The following is an 18,715-nucleotide window of genomic DNA, read 5'->3' on the forward strand; positions in this document are numbered from 1 at the left end:
TCATAACCCAGCCTCTAGAGTAATCTGTGTCTGTGCTGTGTTATATTTTTATTATATGAATACAGCAATTGTTTCTTACTTGACTTTTACGCTCATTTTTTACATAGGTATTTATCACCTAAACTTTTGGTTGGCACAAACGAATGGAAATATAACTCACACTTTGCGCGCCACACGTTTTGAAAAAGGGAACTCTCTCCACTTTGCCGCCGGTCGCCGATAAGTGTAGAGATGATTCTTCGTGTCGAGACCTTGCTAAACAGTGTCGTTCGCCTGTGGGAGGAAGAGGTTGGCTGTGAGCAGTGTTTTATTTCGTACTCGTAAGCGCTGCTCAAATAAGGGAGGGAGCAAGCGAGCAGACCCCCGCTGAGCGTTGTGCAGTGTGTGAGTCTGTATTTAACGTAAAGGCAACCTCTCTGTGTCCAGTGATAAGTAGTATTGGCCCTGCTATTATTCTTATTAGAAGAAGTTTCGAGAGCTGCTCCAGCCGGTTTCGGGTGCGCCGAAATCCATTGCTCCTCTTGCTATCCATGAGCTCCACGTTAACGAAAGACACTCGATAAGAGAACGACTGTTGGGTTCGGTGTTAATTTAGATCAGTGTGCGGTGATTCTCTAAGTGAAGTGTCACAATTTTTGGAACGTGTAATCATCATGAAAATTTGGACGTCAGAGCATACCTTTAAGTGAGTAGCAGTGCCTTATTTTATTTCAGCTTTAACGTCACGATGCGGGAGTCACATGTGGCATATTGAGGGTGACCACTGCATGGGTACGGGGTCTGGAACAATTTGTTTCTATATGGTGTTCTTGTTCTAGTAAACTCGCATATCAGTGATTTAAACGTCTTCGAGTGCTACATTTTGTCCGAACATATAGCGTGACTAACAAGCACGTTTGTATGGTCGACGGTGTTCTTATCAAGCGGCTTTCGCTTATGGCTGATTAGACAATAGTATTGGCGAGGGTTTGGCGAAGCTAAACGTTTCCGGTAGCATTATCAACCTGCTGTAAGTCAGAGTAGGGTAGTCCACTCTCAGTAAGGCACAAGAGTGCAGACATGTTAAGTGTAAAGTAACGTGACGCTATCAGAGCCTAGTATACGGTTGTAGCCACTATACCACTTCCGTAATTACGCCATCTGTGGGGTGACGAATTATATAAAATATTCTCAGAAGACCTCTATTGAAGCTAACTTTTTGTAGAGAAATTGGTTATAACAATAATCTAACTACTAGTACTTACTTTTCTTTCTTTGTTTTTCATAGAGCAGCATTGAGCGCAGGTCATCTGCAAGCGAATGTATCCGAACATTTCACTAATTTTTTCATATATTTCATATATAAAGAGAATGCTACGTTGCTGGGGTAGCAATTCCTGTCACAGGTGAAAAAGGCTAGATGATTCGGAGTGCTCTGTATGAATTCGGTCAAACATACATGGGCATTCTCATTATATTTCGTTATATTGAATATAGCATGTAGGTCTTAGTTGGTCATGAGTTTACTTAGAAGCAAAGATTTTTTTAAATTATATAATACCGAGTGGGATTACAATCAAGATTCGAGAATTAACTATTCAAATTTTAGCCTTATTCTTCGTGTTCCTTTGGAGCTTTAGCCTGATGATCAAACTTAACGTGGAACCAATGAGAAAATGACTGTACACAGAGAACAGTGATGTAAGCTTGCATGCTTTTCCCGTACGCTGAAAAACGGTGCCCCGTCTTGGTCCAACGATTTTTTCAGGCAGGTCAGATATCCAGACAACCGAAAGTGAAGGAAAGGGCAGGGTACTTACGAGTTTTGGCCCATTAGCAAACATCAACAGCTTGAGGATAAAAGAGTAACTCGACATATGAGTTACGTAGTCGCTTCATAATAAGATCAAAGCAGTTTACTTAATAACTCCGATAACTCAGCGCATTATGTTCTATCACGATTGGCATTAACAAGATCCTAATCCAAATTCGATATAATTTAATGTCAAATTGTTACTGCGTGCAAAACAATGACCAAGTTATTGGAATTAAATTTTCTCATGCACTAAGGACTACTTCTACCAGTGTAGTAAACATTTATCCTGTTTTACTAGGTTTGCAGTATCATCAGAGAATTATATCAAGTATTACTTTCATTTTCGAAACTCATTGTTGTTCTAGATACACTTAACACTAAATGCACATTTTAGTGCCGTATTCATGGTGCATGTTATTTATAGCGATAAATTAACTTAAAAACAATTGTGTGACTTAATGTGATCGTTTTTTTTTAAATTTTTATGACCTTTAGTCTTTCGTTTTGACCTGTTCGAGCTCAAGGGTCACAACTAATCATTCCACTACGTTCTATACATATCAAACCTTACATCAGAGAGCGTATTCGAGATCTTATCACGGGCTCAAGAGGACACGGGGATTTCTAGTGTTGAACGAACCTTCTAAAATTACTGCTCCAAATCAAACCTGCAGAAAAAGCTGCGTTGTGCGAACTACAATGCGCATCTGAAGTGGCCAACGGTCACTGGCAAAGCATTACTAGAGAACCCCATATGAGCCTTTACGTGCACACCCCTACGCACTTAGAAACAATCATAGAGTGAGAAGTATTCACTCCTATGATTTAAATGCACTGTGCAGCTTAATAGAAGTTCCTCAAAATTCTGAGTACGAAAAGCATTACTGCTAAATTTAACATAACTGCACCGGAGGAAGCATTATCGGTGGCAGGAGACAGATGACGCCACTGGAGAGAGCAGTTTTTATTTCGCATTAGAATGGGCTGATCGATAGCCGACGGTGGTGCAGAGGTTCCACAATGCAACTTGTTGACGGTGCAGTAGTGAATGTCGCTTGGAACAAAATTACGTACGGTCGTTTTTGTTTTAGAACATTATATATAGACATGTGCTTCTTTGGTAAGAGAAGCAACTCGAGATGCTATTATTGTAATAAAATGCTGGCGCTTAGTGGAGTGATGCTGAGTAAATATCTGTCGAATAAAAATCAGTCTCATCGCTAGGAAACATTAGTTTGCAAAAAGCTTTTAAAATATAACTCGTTTAGGGTTAGGTTTGGTATAGGGTATAGTAGGGTTAATAAATCTATTTTATCTTTGCACCATATGTTCTATAAGTTCGCGGCAACGATATGTGATTATGCGCAGTTTTTGTTTTGTAGTTAAAACTATTTGAGAGAAATTGATGCCCATGAATTTTTGATCGTTTTTCTAAGATTTACAGCCTAGGTACAATTAAAATCCGACAGCCAGGCTCGGATAGCTCGCCATAGTGGCAAGACACGAGCAAAACCTAGGAAATCTTTTTTTGTTTTGAATACACGAGAGTTCTTTACATACTTTGCACGAATGTTTACACAGTTTATATTATATTATTTATTGACTGGAAATGAGCACGTTTTATAGCCATTGCAGAGAAGTACTAATAATGTGTCTTTATCGGAAAGGCGGCAAACAGAATCGAAATCTATAGTTTATACATTTATTGTTACGATTACATAGGCGATGTCTTATAGCTTGCCTGTTTTTTTATTCGGTTATCAGCCACCCATGGGAGGTTGTGACGCAGGCTGCGTGGAGAAAATATCCGAATCCCTTGAACCCTTCAGTGGTAGCGATTGACATCGTTGATCGGAACGTTCACGGAGGCCAGCTGCATTCTCATAGGCTCATCACGACGAAATGGGGCGTTCCCGCTTGGGCCCGGCCGGTTAGTGTCCTAATATGCCGGAAAGCAATTTACAGAAGCTTTGCTTTCAACTTTAGGATACATATTTTACATATGTATATAGAATAGCATTTTGTATGCTACTACTGGAATCACGGTGTACCTGTCCCTCGCGTCTACACATTTGTTTAGCACAGTTGAAGATCACATAAAAGAGAAACGCTCGTAATAATAATTATAGAAGTACTGCATACTACATGGGCGCCAATTTCAAACGGAAATTGCATTTTACAGATTTAACGTAAATTTTATCATTATTGTTTCATTGTCTCTTGTTTTGTCTTTATTTTCTCTTAACGTTTACTTTATCTCAGGTGTTTGGGCGTGATAAGTTGGGTTATGCAAGTGAACATTCTGTTGTCGATCCTGAGAAAAAGGTCATGACGATGATGTCAAAAAATGTAAGTGCCTTTTCATGTACGTGTGTTACATGTGATACTGATATGAGGTTATTCATAATACCAGTGGAAGCTAGTATATGATAGCAAATTTAAACATTGTGTTATTTTACAGTTAGTTAACTAGAGCGTTAGAATGCGAAATCCCAAAAGATTTTGTATGTCTTTACCGTGCATCATATTTGGGAACGTTAATACCGGAAAATCTAAAGCCTCACAAAAGAAAGATCTCACATACGTATTTACTTCTCCCATGTGTATGTCTCTATGTAATCGTATTGCAAAACTATTGTTTAGTTCTGTTTTTATCGTATTTTTTCTTTACGATTATGGCAATTTTTGGCTTTGTTTAGACATGACTCGCTACGCACAAAAAGCCCTTTAACGGGCATTTTGAAGGCCAACTTTTAGGACAACTGCTAGCTGACCGTCGGGTCGCTGTACTTTGATACAAAAGAACACGTATTCCTGTTTTGGTGAATCTATAAGATCTAGTGGTCCTGCGGCTGCTGGTAACTTTTACTGTAATTAAGTAACTTTGAAAGGTTCGCAAGTACTTCGTAAGCTGCGTTTGAATGAAAGCATTCTGTGAGGTCTACTCACTCGCTATTATCGTGATTACTTGACGGCATATATCTTAATTCAGATGAGTACCCCGAAGTACAGCCTCGGTTTGACATTTTGAGTGTCGTTTTTTCGTTGTTGGCGTAACTGCCAGATTTGATAAAACTAAATAGTGACATTACTTACTGGATTTCGCTAGTTGCCAAACTTTAATTTTACCTTTCATTCATATGAATTCACCTTTGCATTAAGATAGTTTACCTTTGCTTTCGTCGTTCCCTAATGCCACCTCATACTGATCGAGGAATGTTGTAACATAATATAGTAAAAAAAGAAGACAGTCAATAGTAGGTTACAATAATGTTGTAAAAATTCGCGCGCTAATTGTCTAACTCATGGTGTAATCGCTTACAAGTTTATTAACTAGCTAAATTAAAATATGCACAATTATTTACATGGCGTGTTAGGACCACCAACATTTAAAAATTCACGGGCATATAGCTTGATTAAAAGGATCATAGCAAATTTATACGCATATATTATTATTATTCTTATTATTTCAGTTGAATTTTAGCAAAGAACTAAATCTCGTTGAACGCTTAACGTATACCGAGCATCCGACCCAGCCTGGCTGTACCTTGATGACACAGGAGGCCGTTGTGACTATTCAGGGAGTGCCCCTTAGCAGCCATCTCGAGAGTTTCATCGCGGGATCTATTTCCAACAATGCTACAAAGGTACTTACCTAATTACTTATCGAAGTAATCGAAGAAAACTACTTCAGATATGCCAAAATATCGTTATTAAATATGTTATTGCGAATATGCAAAATCTCAAGGCCAATTTGGTGAAATTCGTACCACACTTGACCATGATAAAAGAATCTTCCTCTGATCCTTTACTTGTAAAATTATTGTGGCAAGCTAAAAGAATGGATTACAGCAATACAAGTGGCCTCATAGATGCTCTATCACGGGTACCATGTACTGATATTGTACACTACACAATTGTTGCATTTGTTCGATTATTTATCCTACTCTCTGAATATATAGACTCACTTAATATCTAATATAGTTTATTCAGAATGCCCAGCTATTTTTTGTAGGCATAACGTGGTGTCGGTTTTTTGAGATAGATTTTTGAAAATGCAATGGATATAAATGCAGATACGTTAAATATGCGTACCTATGGATACCTTTGTGCAAACGATGACTCTACAAGATTTTTTTTACATTTGTCTGATCCATTTCATAGGGCCGGCAAGCAATGGAACTAGTCATATCAAAAATCAAGGAGGAGATCGGCGAATTAAAACACTCTGTCGACGATATTGCAACAGGAGCGAAAAATGTCGCGTCTCGGGTGGAGGGTCTGGTAACTCTACGGGCAGAAGAACAAGCTCCTCAGCCTCAAGGATGGTTCTCGTGGTTCCGAGGCTAGGTTTTAGCCAGCTTAGGATCTTAAATTAGTACTTAGGTAACAGTAACAAATAATTGAGAAGCTAGATTGGAGCACGAGTTACCCAAAAAGAGAAAAACACCGCTCCAGATACATGTGTGTGGGCCGCAGCAGAAACTATTCTTCAGTTGTGAGGTACACCGGAGTGAAGCCCTCACGAAAGACCTTTAAATTAGCGATGGTTAAAGGTGGAAGAGGACGCGTGAGTAATTTAATAGCTGCAGGACAATGACAGAACAAGACGCATGGAATCACGTAGGAAACCATGTAACAATATGAGGAAGGAAAAAATTCGCAATAATGAACTACAATAAGACACGCAAACACCCTATACAATAACATGGACCGAATTCGTCGCATACGTTGGAGGGGCACGCAGACGTACTATGCCCCTCAGGCGCACTCAGAGTTAGGAATATTCCAATTGATTCCGGGAGGAGTACGTAAGGATACTTTCGGAATGGCCAAGGTTTACGAGTTAATTGTTCGCACATAAAGAGAAGGGTAAATAATTTGAAAAGCGATTGAATATACGCGGAAACCTAGCCAGAGTAAGGACAGATTAGAAACGGACAAAAGTGAAAACAAATATATTACGTATTAATAGAAATAATCTTTATAATATCTTAGAGGAGTACTTGAATGTGTACGTGTCTAAGTATGGCTGTTGTTGAATGAGACGCTTAAGTAATAGGAGCTTTTACATACGTTCTGGTCAGTGACATTTGGGAGAGAAATAAACACGTGAAATGTAGAAAAAACTATACTATTTGTTCTGCAACATGAAAAGTGGGAAAAGTAGTAGGGCTGAGACGATCGTTTTAACAAGCGAATCTACTTCACTAACGGAGCGCTTTCATCTTTCAAGCTTCTGGTCGGCTGCTTGCTCAATTTCTGTAGTGGTAGATGAAATCGACTAGCTGTCAATTGAAGAAACTGCATGTATTGACTGATGAGCACTCCTACCGTCTGGCTTTATTTCGAGCCATGCTGTGTGACACCGGCACAGCCTTCACAATCGTGATTTTTAGCTTTTATTCTACTAAGCTGAGCTGAAGCGACAAAAACTCGCTAATAGCACACCAACGTCTACTAAATGCATAAAAAGTATTGCTTGGTGTTTTCTTGGTATACTGTGAGAAACAGGAGTAGAAGTCAAAGTGATTAGAGATCTGTAGATCATTCACAAGGAAAATACGAAAAAGACGCGTAGTGGTGCCGAGTATCTGAGCATGTGTTAGAATGCGACTTGAACCCTAAGTCGGTTTTATTAGCGTTTTTTAACAGATTGCTGTATAACAACTTGCTAAACAAATTGTCCAACGATGGATGCGAAGGAACAGATCTCTAACGTTTTCTTTTTTATCGCTGAATTTCGTTGGACTGTCGGTTTGTTCATATTTCTACAATTTGTCCTTTTGTTCATATTTCTACAATTATGAAGTTCAAAAGTTAGCAATTCAATATAAAATCGCCGAAATTCAGTGCTTACTGGTAACATGAAAAGGGCACATACTCGCTGAACTAAAGTGATATTTGTTTTACTCTATAAGGTTGCCTTTAGCTAACAAATTACTTATTGTTCATTCTTAGATATTATGTTAACAAGCAGCGAATGTGAGATGTCGTCCGGAGAGTCCAATATTGATTGAATGGTTGTCATTCACAATCTTCCTGATAGAAGCGGGAATATTAAGACTTTCCTAGAATTGGAAGCAGTGTATGATATTGCAAATACTAAGGTGAAAATCAGTGATAACCTGAGAGTTTGCAAACGAAGAGGTATATATTTGACAGTGGTGATGTGCTAGTTAGATACCTCATCCTAGTTATATTTGACGAGTCAGACCACTGCTGTTTGATGCTCTGTATATTAATGATAGAACCGATTCTCTCGTATGATGATATATATGTATATATCTTCGTATTATAAAATAAACAAACGTGCTGTGTTATTGGTATCTTATTCCAGCACTTTATTCCTCTATTAGGTATTTGTATTAGGAATTGTTTTTTTTTTTGTCTATGTCCAAACTACATTAAGCTCGTCAATATATTTAATGTATCGCATATACGACGTGACTACAATATCAGTAGCACTGCCATCAGATACTGTTAAAGTAGTTATAATGAAGTAGAATTAAATAGTAGCTGTAATTAATAGTTTTGGTTATACGGCATGTTCATTTACCAGTTACGCTCAATTGTCCTCATTGCGAGCGCTTTCCAGATCACAGTTCGGGTCATGTTCGTCGACACAGTCAGTACGTTCCCCTACGCTAGCGGCGTCGTCAGCTTGCTCTGTAATAGTTTTCTGATTGTCTGCTTCGTGGGTGTCGAAAATATGGGAGCTACTATTAAAAGCCTTTACGGCTGGACTTTTGTGATGTAGACCTTCTTTTTCGCCGCTGGTCCCGCTTATTTGACGATTATTGCTATCCACTACCACAACCTCGATCCACCGTTTATCCCGTAATATATGATGTGCTAGACCAACCCGTAATGTAGCATACTCTGTAGTGCTGTCGTGACAGTTGAAAAAGCTACGGTGCAATCGATTATTTTGGGATTCTGCCAATCTAGGTATGGAATGATCACGTTGTTCTCTATTTATCGGCGGCGCTGGTAAGCATCGGCGGAGGAAAGACGGCACAAAATGGCTTGTTCGCGGTGCGATAAGGTACTTGCTTTGAGGAGGCGATTGATTTCGGGCAGTAAATGAAGAAAAATCTGAAATTGCAATATAAGTAATTGCTTAATTTCTTTTAAAACATTGTCTTTAGCTATTCCCATAGTGTAGCTATTTACCAATCCTGATGTTTAAAGCAATAGCACATGTTCATAGTTACCATAACAACGCTTTCAAAAGGTTGCCGACAGTGCTGATATACTCAAATATGGCAAAAATACTAGCCGTAACGCGAAAAAGTTTGGCGTATAGCTTCAAAAGCCGTTTTTACAGATTTTTCAAAAAAAAAAAGTATTACCAATGTTATGTTGCTAAACAAGCTTTGTTAAACAGCACCGTATGAAAATGAATTTTTCTAAATAATGCTTCTTTGTGACGGTATCCTACTTACCTTTGACTGAGGAAATAGTCAATAACACGGGTTCCTCTTTTGTGTCTAAACATACCAGCAAGCGTGAATCATTTTGACTTGCAATCCTTGAGCAGCGCGTCAGTTCGTATCCATCTGGCAGAATCACCCCTATGACAACATAATATCCACTTATTAACTCATATTTGTGCAGCAATATATAAATTTATTACGAGTAACTCGATTAGCGAAATTTAGACAAAAGATTAGCGAACTTTAATAACCGGTTATTGATTAACCCGAGATAATTAATAATTATCTCGGGTTAATCAATAATCGTTTCGCATAATATCTTCCTATGTATTTTACTTTAGAATCTGCTAACCTTCTTGACTGTGACCTTTGTTGAAGTCGTTCATAGGTGCAGCTTGCGCAACGTTCCATAATGAAATTAACAATACGTTTATAACAACAAAAGATCTTGAGTCGAAGCAAGGAGTGGCCATTTTTTTTCACTCACTGGATGTGTTTATAATTCCTCTAACAGCATTTGACTTTTTCGTTATTCCCTGAAATAGTGTGCAAAAATTTATATGCGGTTATTTAAACGGACTAGATAACAAACTAAGTAGCTCGAGTGAGATAAGCATTAGTTGTGAATTTAGTTTTCTAGGGTAAGAAAGCATGCTGTGAACAATATGCAAGCACCCGCTTAATTATGTATCCGAACACTTTTATTTTAAGAAAATGATGTGGAAAAAGAGTAAACGGAATACGCATCCATGCTTTCTATACTAGGCTTATTCATGGCTAGCTTAGGAACTAAGAACAGGAAACGACAATGCAATTCTGTTCTGCGTCGTTGTTGCCTTATTGTGTAAAATAATTTTCACTGTTACAGGGTTATATATCAAAGAATTGTGTCATTCAGTTAAATTTTGTCTAGCTTTCAGCAATAAAAATTATATTAGCTAATTACAAGAGCTTCTTCATTCCGAACTACAATGCTGAGCTAATCGTAACAAGCGTTTGCAAGAACGCGTTACGACAAAAATGGTGGTTATGTGAGAAGTAACAGTAATATGCATGTGCTTCACTGTAGGCGTACATAGCAACGTTTAAGGTTCTTAATAATTACACGCAGCAGTTTCATAACGGGTCATAAAAAATCAGCGCACAAGGATGTTCGATGTAATTTGAAAGTTACCTTATGGCATAAGGAATATTTCTCAATTCGTCTATTCATCACACTTGTCACATGAGAATATCTCATGAGAATTATTTTTGAACAAATTTACAACAAATGTATTTTCTGTCCCGCCTAACGTAAAGCAATCACTATAATGAATCGGTTCAAACACAGACTTTTGTTCAACATTTCCGGCTTTAGGATATGCCAAATGTGTCCTTTACGTCGAATAAAGCTCCCGAAACTTAAATTTTGAATTTTCTCCTTATTATTATTCCTTTAGATCACTCGACAATTGTTGATTTTGGTATTTAAAGGTTCACTTATAGTAATTTCACATTTGCTACTCTTTAATCATATATCGCTAACCCATTCTGGAAATGTAGTACATACATCATGCACATGATACTGTTTTTTTTTATTTGCACTTTTGATCTTCTATAATTATCCCTAATTTAAAAATCAGCAACGAAGGACGTAAGTAAAGAAGCAAACCGGAAGAAACTATTAAGGTACTTATTTAAAAAATGATTCAAGGCACTACTTGTAAGACTAAAATGTCAATTTTTTTATTATTATCGTTAAACAAACCGATGGAGAGCTTGTGCTGTTAAATGCAGGCCAACCAATGTGTACGTGAGGTATGCACTACTGCACTGTCATATCCGCACTGCTTGCCATCTTATAGAAAATGAAATTCGATATAACAACCATTAGTAATAGGTATTTTTTAATAACAATAATTAAAAAAAAATTGCCATCAAAGATACCCGGTGCATCGTTTCACTAACCCAGTTATCTCGTAAGTAGAGCCCAGCACATAACTACACAGTAATATTTAAAAGAAATCATTGGATGCATTGTTCCTTAACCAGGGTGCTTCCTGTGAGTTCATCAATAATACAGTGGTACAAACGTGTGCCTTCGTATTGCTAATAATTTAGCAGTCACGATCTGTTTCATGTAACTAGGCATTTTAATCATTTGGAGGACAGCTCAGCGCGTGCATATAATTAATACAGTGTGTAGCCTCCACACACTACGGCCTGTAGTAGTACTGTTATCTACAATAGCATAGCAAATACATTAGTCGTGCAGCCGGGTTCGCGTGGTTTGTCCATCGGAAAAAAAAACATTTAGCGTTCCATGTCTTGTTGATCCAGCAAAACTGTATGGTTCGAACTGCAGGTTTAATGCCTAGATTATATTTTGGGGTATATTGGGGTAAAAGTATTTTTGTATTTGCTATTCTGCCGCCGCGACGCTTAGTTTTCTCACAGACACTGACAACACTGGTTAAGATTTAGTGGTATTTTGTTTATTAATATTGATCAACTTTCGATCCGCGTGGATATATGCGAGCCATATTTTTGTAGATTTGTAAGAAGCGGTGTTTCTGCAAGCGCTTCCTTTGACGCCAGCAGTAAACCCGTTAACTTCATAATGTATTTCAGCAACTGCGAGATACACGGCGGCGCATAGTACGATCAATGCAAAAGGAACCTCAGTAAATGATTAACTCAGGTATCGGTAATACATTATGGATCCTTCACCTGCGGAACACGATTCAGGATGATTAGTTCGCTAAGCATTTACTTCTATTACTTGTTTTTTTCATAAGAAAATTTAAGTTACCGCTTTTACGTGTTGCTCGGTGCTTAGGAACGTATAAAAAATAGTCAATATATATTAAATATTACCTTATTAATTTATAATATTACTTTTATATCTTTTTTATGTCTTTTAGATATTTTATATCTTTAAATTTTAAAGATATGATATAAAATATCATTTTAAATTTAAAAAATCCTATAAGGATGACAAGATGAACATGATTTTTATGCGGAAAGCATGTACCTTTATGTTAAAAAAAGTAACACGTAATTATATATATAAAATTATTGCTATTATATTGCTATTGCGGATAACATCAACCCTGGGTGGAATAGAACGTGGCAAATTACCAGTAAAAATTTAATGAAAAAAGTATGTCGGCAGCCGCACTATGTAAGGTTGCGCTCTAATACTCGATTTTTAAGACTGACCATCTGTTTTCAATCTTCCGGTTCCGCCGGACACTCCGCTTTATGGGCAAATAGGAAATCGGGCATTCAGCAACTCGGTAGTGGCTCGGCGAGACCTGCGCCTCTACGTGCTTGCTTTATCCTTCTACCATAGCAAAGTTACGAAAGGGATGTTAAAATTAGTGAGCCTTGTTAAGGTTTTCAAAAGTTGTCCCATAATGAGCAATAAAAGAACTGATTATAGAAGCGCGATAATATATTGCTTATCCATTCTACTCTGGAGCCACTAGAGTGGCTCCAGAGTGGGCATAAAGAAACTAGACATTTCATTATGCCCACTCGGGAGCCGCCGTTTCTTCTTAACAGAGTACCCTAAGGTAACTAAAGTAAGGTTCTTAAAGACAATAAAATTTACAAGGAAAAGCGTTATTCAAAGACGAAATATGCCCTACTAATAATAGGGACAAACTTTGAACTTAGAGACCGTATCTTCGTAGAGTGACGTCTAGATTACAACTGGCACAAAAAACACCGCACCTGTGTTTTGACCTTGACGAGGTAAAAAATTCGAGGTTTAGAAGGATCTACGCAATACAACGTTCCTTTTGGAGAGTCACGATTGCCCTTCCTTAGACGTTGAATAATTTTTTGAATTTCTTTAGTTAAGCCTGAAGCTTCTTGGTGCTTGCCTTGATTCTCATCTACGTCAGGCCCTACCTCGTGTTCTTCCAAATTTTCGTCTGTATTTGGTTCTTGTGGAGTCATGTACAGCTCCCTGTTTGAGCTCACCGTTTTTATGGGCTTCGCACATGGCTGATGGTGAAAAGTCTCAGGAGGCTTGAATGTATGCGGTGCCTTCGGCATCGCCGACATTTCCTCTTTTACTTCCGGCTCTACCTGGTACTCATTTGAGTAATCTTCTCCAGTGGGCTCCTCTTTGTCCTCGTCTTCATCCGGGTATTTTTGGTCGGGACTCATCTGGTCTTCATCCCGGTATTCATATGCGTTTATTTTGTTAAGGGTCTTGAACGACTTCTCTCGTAAGCTAGGTGCCTTCGGTGGAATGAGTATTTCGTCCTCTAGGTCCTGGTTTTCGCTGGTATCGGACCCACCCGAGTAATACTCTTTGTTTGGTTTTTGTTTTGGTTCCGTTTGATGCCTATCTCGGTTTTCGTTCGGCTCATTTGAAAGGACATACGAATTTTTTTCCTGACTTTTCACATTCTTCTGTTGCTCCTGGTGATCCACTGTTGTATCCGCAGGTATTTGCTTCGGCAGTAGGTCCACCTTGTTATCCCAGTGCCCATTTCTACCTGTTACTCCGTCTTTGTACGATTTTCCGCTTTTATTTTCAGGCATCGGTTTCCTGTCCATGTTATTTCCGCCTTTTGATTTGAGGTCATTTGACGTCAATTTATCAAGATCAAGCTTTGGCTGTCCCACTAGTTTTTCGTTTTTCGGGGATGATTCTTTATTTTTAGATTTTTCATTATTTTTTGACCCTTTCAGGTTATCTTGCTTGTTATTATTAACCGCCTTCCCTGGTCCTATTTAGAAATTAGTTACCTTTTATTAGTAAATATCTGTTTCAAAATATAAACGGCATATGCATAATAATCAATTCACAGTAAGCTACATAGAAGTTTGTAACAGCACCACTTCTGCCACCATTATAACATCATGAATAGAGTCGGAAAATTAATCAACAATTTTCTAGATATGACTATGGTACTGGAGTGATAAAAGCTGGTTTTGCATATCATGAGAGTATCCTAGACGTGGTTCATCAATTAAATCCAAGTAAGGATTTGCGATTCAACCAATACTTGGTTCGTTTTGATCAAAATAATTGATCAACGTAATCCTTCTCCATGCAATCTGATTCAATGCTTTAGACTTACGCTTTCTAATCTAACTAGTACAATACAGTTTTAAAATAGAATTCTGCAGACAATAAAAAAAAAAAAGCTTTTATTAAATGCTTTTCTCACCTGGACGTAAGCGTACGCTAGGAGCTTTGCTTGCTGTAATTGTCGGTTCACTTTCTGACAGAAGGTCACGTTCCTTTCATGCAAACAAGGTAACGTCACTTAGACTAGATAGACTAGAAGATCAGCGTCTGACACGCAAAATTCGACATGACAACATCAATAAGGAAGTTCATTCATCACGAATCGAGTGCAGCACATACTCAACCATTATATAATCACTGAACTCCTATTTTTTAACTAGTGAAAAAAAAAAACAACATTTTTGCTTCCGACACAGATCTGTGTTTGAATATTGAATGAATCCGTATACACCGTAAACATCGATTATCAGCACCAAAAATATTGGCGAAACTAATGATCAATCGCAGGCCGTTAGTTGAAACCGTCAACATGTTCAGGATGCCAAGGTTTTCATTGTTAATTAAATGCAACGGTCAACTCTCATTCAAATTAGAACCAGCTACAAATGAAAACCAGAGCTTAAATATTAAATTTTTTTTTGATTTGTAAAAAAAAAACATTTGAAAAAGGATGAATAGAACTTTTACAACCTCTTTGCTCGCATGAATGATCCCATAATTGTGTCCGTCATAGGTCGAGCAAAGTATGTTGAACGGATGAACATTTGATTCGATGCAGTCAGTAAACTCTGGACTCGCCTGTCGTTTGTACCCTTGCGATATTTCTAGAGAAGAAAAAAACCACAATTTATTAGATATCCGAGATGATCTGCTGTTCAGCATGATAATTTACATCATAGCTAATTGCGCGTATCTACTCAGGAGAGTAAAGCTAGTAATCTTTTTTTTTTCAAATAATAATTTGCTTAATAATTAAAATAATAAGACAGCTATACCATTTCAGAAAATCCGCTCCCATACGAAAAACTCGATCCTAGTTCATATACGCGCGCCTACGAATCCATGAATTAAGCGTGGTACACAAAAACTACATTGTAAATGGCAGTCACTTACGTAACTCATGGAAAGCGCCCGATGAATTTCCGTCGTGAACTGCGTATAAAACAAAACCGTTAATTTCAGTATTCGAGTGGCCGAAGCTTCCTGACATTGATCGATAGTCTCTTAATATGGTTCATGGTCGAATTCGACAATGTGATAACCTGTCGTATTAGAAGCTGTTTAGCAAGACCTTTGCTTGGCCAAAACGAATCTTCGCCTGACCATCGGGAAAATTCCGCTGAACGAAGTGTAGGATAATAACTAGTAAGAAAACGAATAGGTGTACCCGTTGTCGCGAGCAGTTCATTTTAACAATAACAGGCCACGACCAAGTTCAATCATCGTAGCTCAGATCAAATAGCTTTTGCGAAAGTTTTAATTTCGGTTCAATTTAATATTGAAACAACTTTAAATTTTAAAGTGATTGCAGGTTCCTGTAAAGGTTGTACTAGATTGAGAGCCAACTTTCCACATGCTTTTTGCAGACGTTAAACAGGAATGCGTACGCTGCACCTTGAATAGAACTGAATTCCGCATTTTAGTTTTTTTTTTCTTTTTTTTTTGCCAAATTCCTTGCATCAGTAGCAATTTGACTCGCCGCGAACGCCACATTTGTTTCTGGAAAAAGAACGGTCATCACCTGCACAATAATTCCACTTCCGTCTTTGATCGCACCACCTCGCTTATTTGTGTTAGCATATCAGACACGATCTAACGACAGGGAATCAAGCTGAGCATTGCTAAATGAGCACTTACGGAGGTTCTGCAATACACGGCTGATGCTCACTGGGTAGCCAAAGACAGCGTTAAACAGAATCGCCACTAGACCCAACGCTATTGAGACAAACTTCGTCATTTTAGGGGACTTAAGAACTGTTAAAAAATAACTAAGTACTAACCATTATCAACGAGGTTGACGATGTGTTTTATGTGTTTTATGGCGTATTTGTTATCGGTGACGCGTTGCATGCACGTTCAAATGGAAACACTTGAAATGTTGAAGTAGAAGATAACTAGCGTAAATCTTAACTATCTAATTATATTGAGTGAAAAAGTCGTTGGCTTAATTTCACCTCGTTTGGCGTTAATGGATGCCTTTCCCTCAGTAGACATCGTACTTATTAAGGCCATTCATAGGCTAAGCTATTCAAGTGTGCAGGTGCAAATGCATCTCGATTTCTTTTAATCACACAAGTTTTTCTAGTTCTCTTTTGTTCGCCTCAGGGATTCGGCAAATTATTTTGGCCAAGGATTATAGAATTAAATCATATACAGAGCCTTAATTCGTACTTGCCCTTTTCTGGTCATTTTTATTTAACGCAAATGGGTTAAAGGTGTTGCTAATAAACAAAAACAACCATCTAGAAGTAATAAGAAAGCAATTATCCTTCATTGTTGACCGAATCGTGAACTGCGTAAATTGCTGAAGTAAAGGCAATTTTGCTCCGTACAAATTTCGCTATTGAGAATATTTGGGCGAATCGCTGTATATTTACATACTAAGTAAACGCATATACGAGTTTGATTATCGGCCTGCTCAGTAACCAGCAAATGGATTAGTCTGTGTTCCACGCGACTTCGTTGATGTGGCCACCTTAAATTTTGAATAAGCTACTTAGGCTCATCGAGTACAGTTTATATGTACATCCGACTCTCTGGAAAGTGTAAATCGAGCTATCAAATAAACAATCGTACTAAACTCAAATCGCTTACGGCGGGCATAGTTATAGAATTCTTTCGAAATAAAGTATTGCCTTAAAATTAGGAGAAACAGAATCTCAGCGTTCTGGAAAACATATTCTTCAAGCGTGTGCAAGTATGCCGAATCACATCTGACGTTACAGTCCTTGTGTGCAGTTTATAAGGAGATCCTTATATAGAAAATCAATATGTGAGTGACTGGGGTAAAATTAATCGTGTTGCTTAACGAACGCTGCAGATGTATCGCCAATATGATATCTTTCCTTTTAGCGGTAAGCGTTGCACATAGCACTGAGTACCGCCGGCCTAAGGCCGATACGGCTTACACCTTAAACCGCTCATCAACAGCATTAAACCTAACCTATTGACATACATACATACAGATGTAAGTAGGGTACTAGTGTTACATTTACCAAAGTGCATGTGGCTCCTTACCGTTGATTTCTTTCTATAGTCCTATATTTGTCCTCACAACGAATTCTGCCGCCCCACTGGGCGCATAAGCAGGCAAATGTTGCACGTAACTCTAGAGGATTCGATCGAATGTTTTTTAACGTGTTGCCTTGTAATTTTTTTTACACGTCTGTTATTAAGTGCTAACAGAAATCACAACGTAATAGCATTATTTATGGGCACCTTTCGGCGGGACTACACACTGATGCACTCTGCATGACGACTTTTCATTCATCGGCTGTTGTTCGTTCAGTTATTGCTCATATGTCGCTCGCGTTTCCTCATTCTGGTTCGTCATGGTTTCGCAGTCATTCTTGGATCGCATACGAGTGGACCGTCGCAAACGGATCAGTCTTTCTGACCTCCTTCGCTACACATTCGCCCTTACCACCCTGAACGGAACACCAAACAGGCGGTAAGCACAACGGCCAATCCTGTGTAGCTAGTTGGGATTATAAAGTGGCGTCGAATAAACGTTTTTTCTACTTTTCCACTACTCGTCCGTTCGACGTACGAGTCGGGCCCAACTCGCATAGACCGCTGCCATATTCAATATAACCCATGTTCGTTAGATCTGTCATCTTACACCGTCCACATATAATTCGTACGCTACAGATTTCTGCTTCCAGCGCGTATCTTCACGTCTACTGCCATTAACTAAGAGTTTTGTTGTCTTCAGTTCTTGCTCGTACAGTTGCTGTCGTAGCGTGATTCCTATGGCAGCAGGCTCGGACATATTGACGGATATGAACTGATGCTATAGATGTTCGTGTCGATATAGACCTGCTTACGTACACGTTTTCTTGGCCTGAGCAATTTTCTTTCTATTCCATTCATTATAAACAAATTTGATTGTACAATAATTATGATCAACAGTAATAACTTGATGCCCTCTTATTGGCGCTGGTGAACATAGGCAATGAGTGCATTTTCGTTTTCGCTGCTCTGCACATTTCATTCAACGCTTAAACCAATAAGTTTTTTTTTTTAACTGACCGTATTTTTTTGTGATTTGGCTTCGGCCTTTTCTCAAGCCCGGTGCTGCTGGTCGATGCTGTTTAGCAAATCATCCGTGTGTGACCACGACATCTTTGCTTATTCACCCGGTCGGCCGAACGTCAGCCGCTCAATCTATTGTTATTCAGTTCAATCTGATATATGAAATTAGACGAATTTCTAGGCTGGCTTTATTAA

The 18,715-nt window shown here is 38.4% G+C and overlaps 3 protein-coding genes across 5 annotated transcripts; 1 reads left to right on the forward strand and 2 right to left on the reverse strand.

Annotated features, from left to right (window-relative positions):
• Window positions 1-259: 259 nt before the first annotated feature.
• On the forward strand, window positions 260-8,129 carry slmo (PRELI domain containing slowmo). Its single transcript, XM_022852246.2, has 5 exons — window positions 260-685; window positions 3,560-3,725; window positions 4,058-4,144; window positions 5,269-5,442; window positions 5,960-8,129. Exons 1-5 carry the CDS (start codon window positions 654-656, stop codon window positions 6,143-6,145), a joined length of 645 nt encoding a protein of 214 aa, XP_022707981.1. The 5' UTR covers window positions 260-653; the 3' UTR covers window positions 6,146-8,129.
• On the reverse strand, window positions 8,114-17,871 carry LOC111271449 (uncharacterized). The gene is made up of 4 exons (XM_022852245.2): window positions 17,504-17,871; window positions 9,587-9,770; window positions 9,244-9,372; window positions 8,114-8,893 (listed from the first exon to the last, which is right to left on the reverse strand). The coding sequence occupies exons 2-4, from the start codon at window positions 9,705-9,707 to the stop codon at window positions 8,364-8,366; spliced, it is 780 nt and encodes a 259-aa protein (XP_022707980.1). The 5' UTR covers window positions 9,708-9,770; window positions 17,504-17,871; the 3' UTR covers window positions 8,114-8,363.
• Window positions 11,693-17,326, reverse strand: LOC111271446 (uncharacterized). Of its 3 annotated transcripts, none has more exons than XM_022852243.2 (7): window positions 16,124-17,326; window positions 15,380-15,418; window positions 14,957-15,090; window positions 14,406-14,478; window positions 13,204-13,961; window positions 12,436-12,559; window positions 11,693-11,943 (listed from the first exon to the last, which is right to left on the reverse strand). In XM_022852243.2, the coding sequence occupies exons 1-6, from the start codon at window positions 16,221-16,223 to the stop codon at window positions 12,539-12,541; spliced, it is 1,125 nt and encodes a 374-aa protein (XP_022707978.1). In that variant the 5' UTR covers window positions 16,224-17,326; the 3' UTR covers window positions 11,693-11,943; window positions 12,436-12,538. The 3 variants fall into 3 exon arrangements, with proteins under 3 accessions (XP_022707978.1, XP_086829043.1, XP_022707973.1); XM_086972917.1 differs by having other exon boundaries at window positions 12,355-12,559; window positions 12,952-13,961; window positions 16,124-17,307; XM_022852238.2 differs by having other exon boundaries at window positions 12,952-13,961; window positions 16,124-17,299.
• Window positions 17,872-18,715: the final 844 nt, after the last annotated feature.

Source organism: Varroa jacobsoni, unplaced genomic scaffold, assembly GCF_002532875.2.
Source record: "Varroa jacobsoni isolate VJ856 unplaced genomic scaffold, vjacob_1.0 contig00627, whole genome shotgun sequence".
Classification (NCBI taxonomy): Eukaryota; Metazoa; Arthropoda; class Arachnida; order Mesostigmata; family Varroidae; genus Varroa; species Varroa jacobsoni.

Bases quoted from the DNA above. Each gene is read 5' to 3' on its own strand.
- slmo (XM_022852246.2), top strand. From the start codon at position 654: ATGAAAATTTGGACGTCAGAGCATACCTTTAA. The intron at 686-3,559 runs GTGAGTAGCAGT...TTCGGTTATCAG, and splicing joins ACGTCAGAGCATACCTTTAA to CCACCCATGGGAGGTTGTGA. The intron at 5,443-5,959 runs GTACTTACCTAA...TCCATTTCATAG, and splicing joins TTTCCAACAATGCTACAAAG to GGCCGGCAAGCAATGGAACT.
- LOC111271446 (XM_086972917.1), bottom strand. From the start codon at position 16,223: ATGACGAAGTTTGTCTCAATAGCGTTGGGTCTAGTGGCGATTCTGTTT. The intron at 13,962-14,405 runs GTGAGAAAAGCA...ATTTCTAAATAG, and splicing joins TAGCGTACGCTTACGTCCAG to GACCAGGGAAGGCGGTTAAT. The intron at 12,560-12,951 runs GTGCGGTGTTTT...TTGCTATGGTAG, and splicing joins TCGTCAAGGTCAAAACACAG to AAGGATAAAGCAAGCACGTA.
- LOC111271449 (XM_022852245.2), bottom strand. From the start codon at position 9,707: ATGGCCACTCCTTGCTTCGACTCAAGATCTTTTGTTGTTATAAACGTA. The intron at 9,373-9,586 runs GTTAGCAGATTC...ATGTTGTCATAG, and splicing joins CAAAGGTCACAGTCAAGAAG to GGGTGATTCTGCCAGATGGA. The intron at 8,894-9,243 runs GTAAGTAGGATA...TTGCAATTTCAG, and splicing joins GACTATTTCCTCAGTCAAAG to ATTTTTCTTCATTTACTGCC.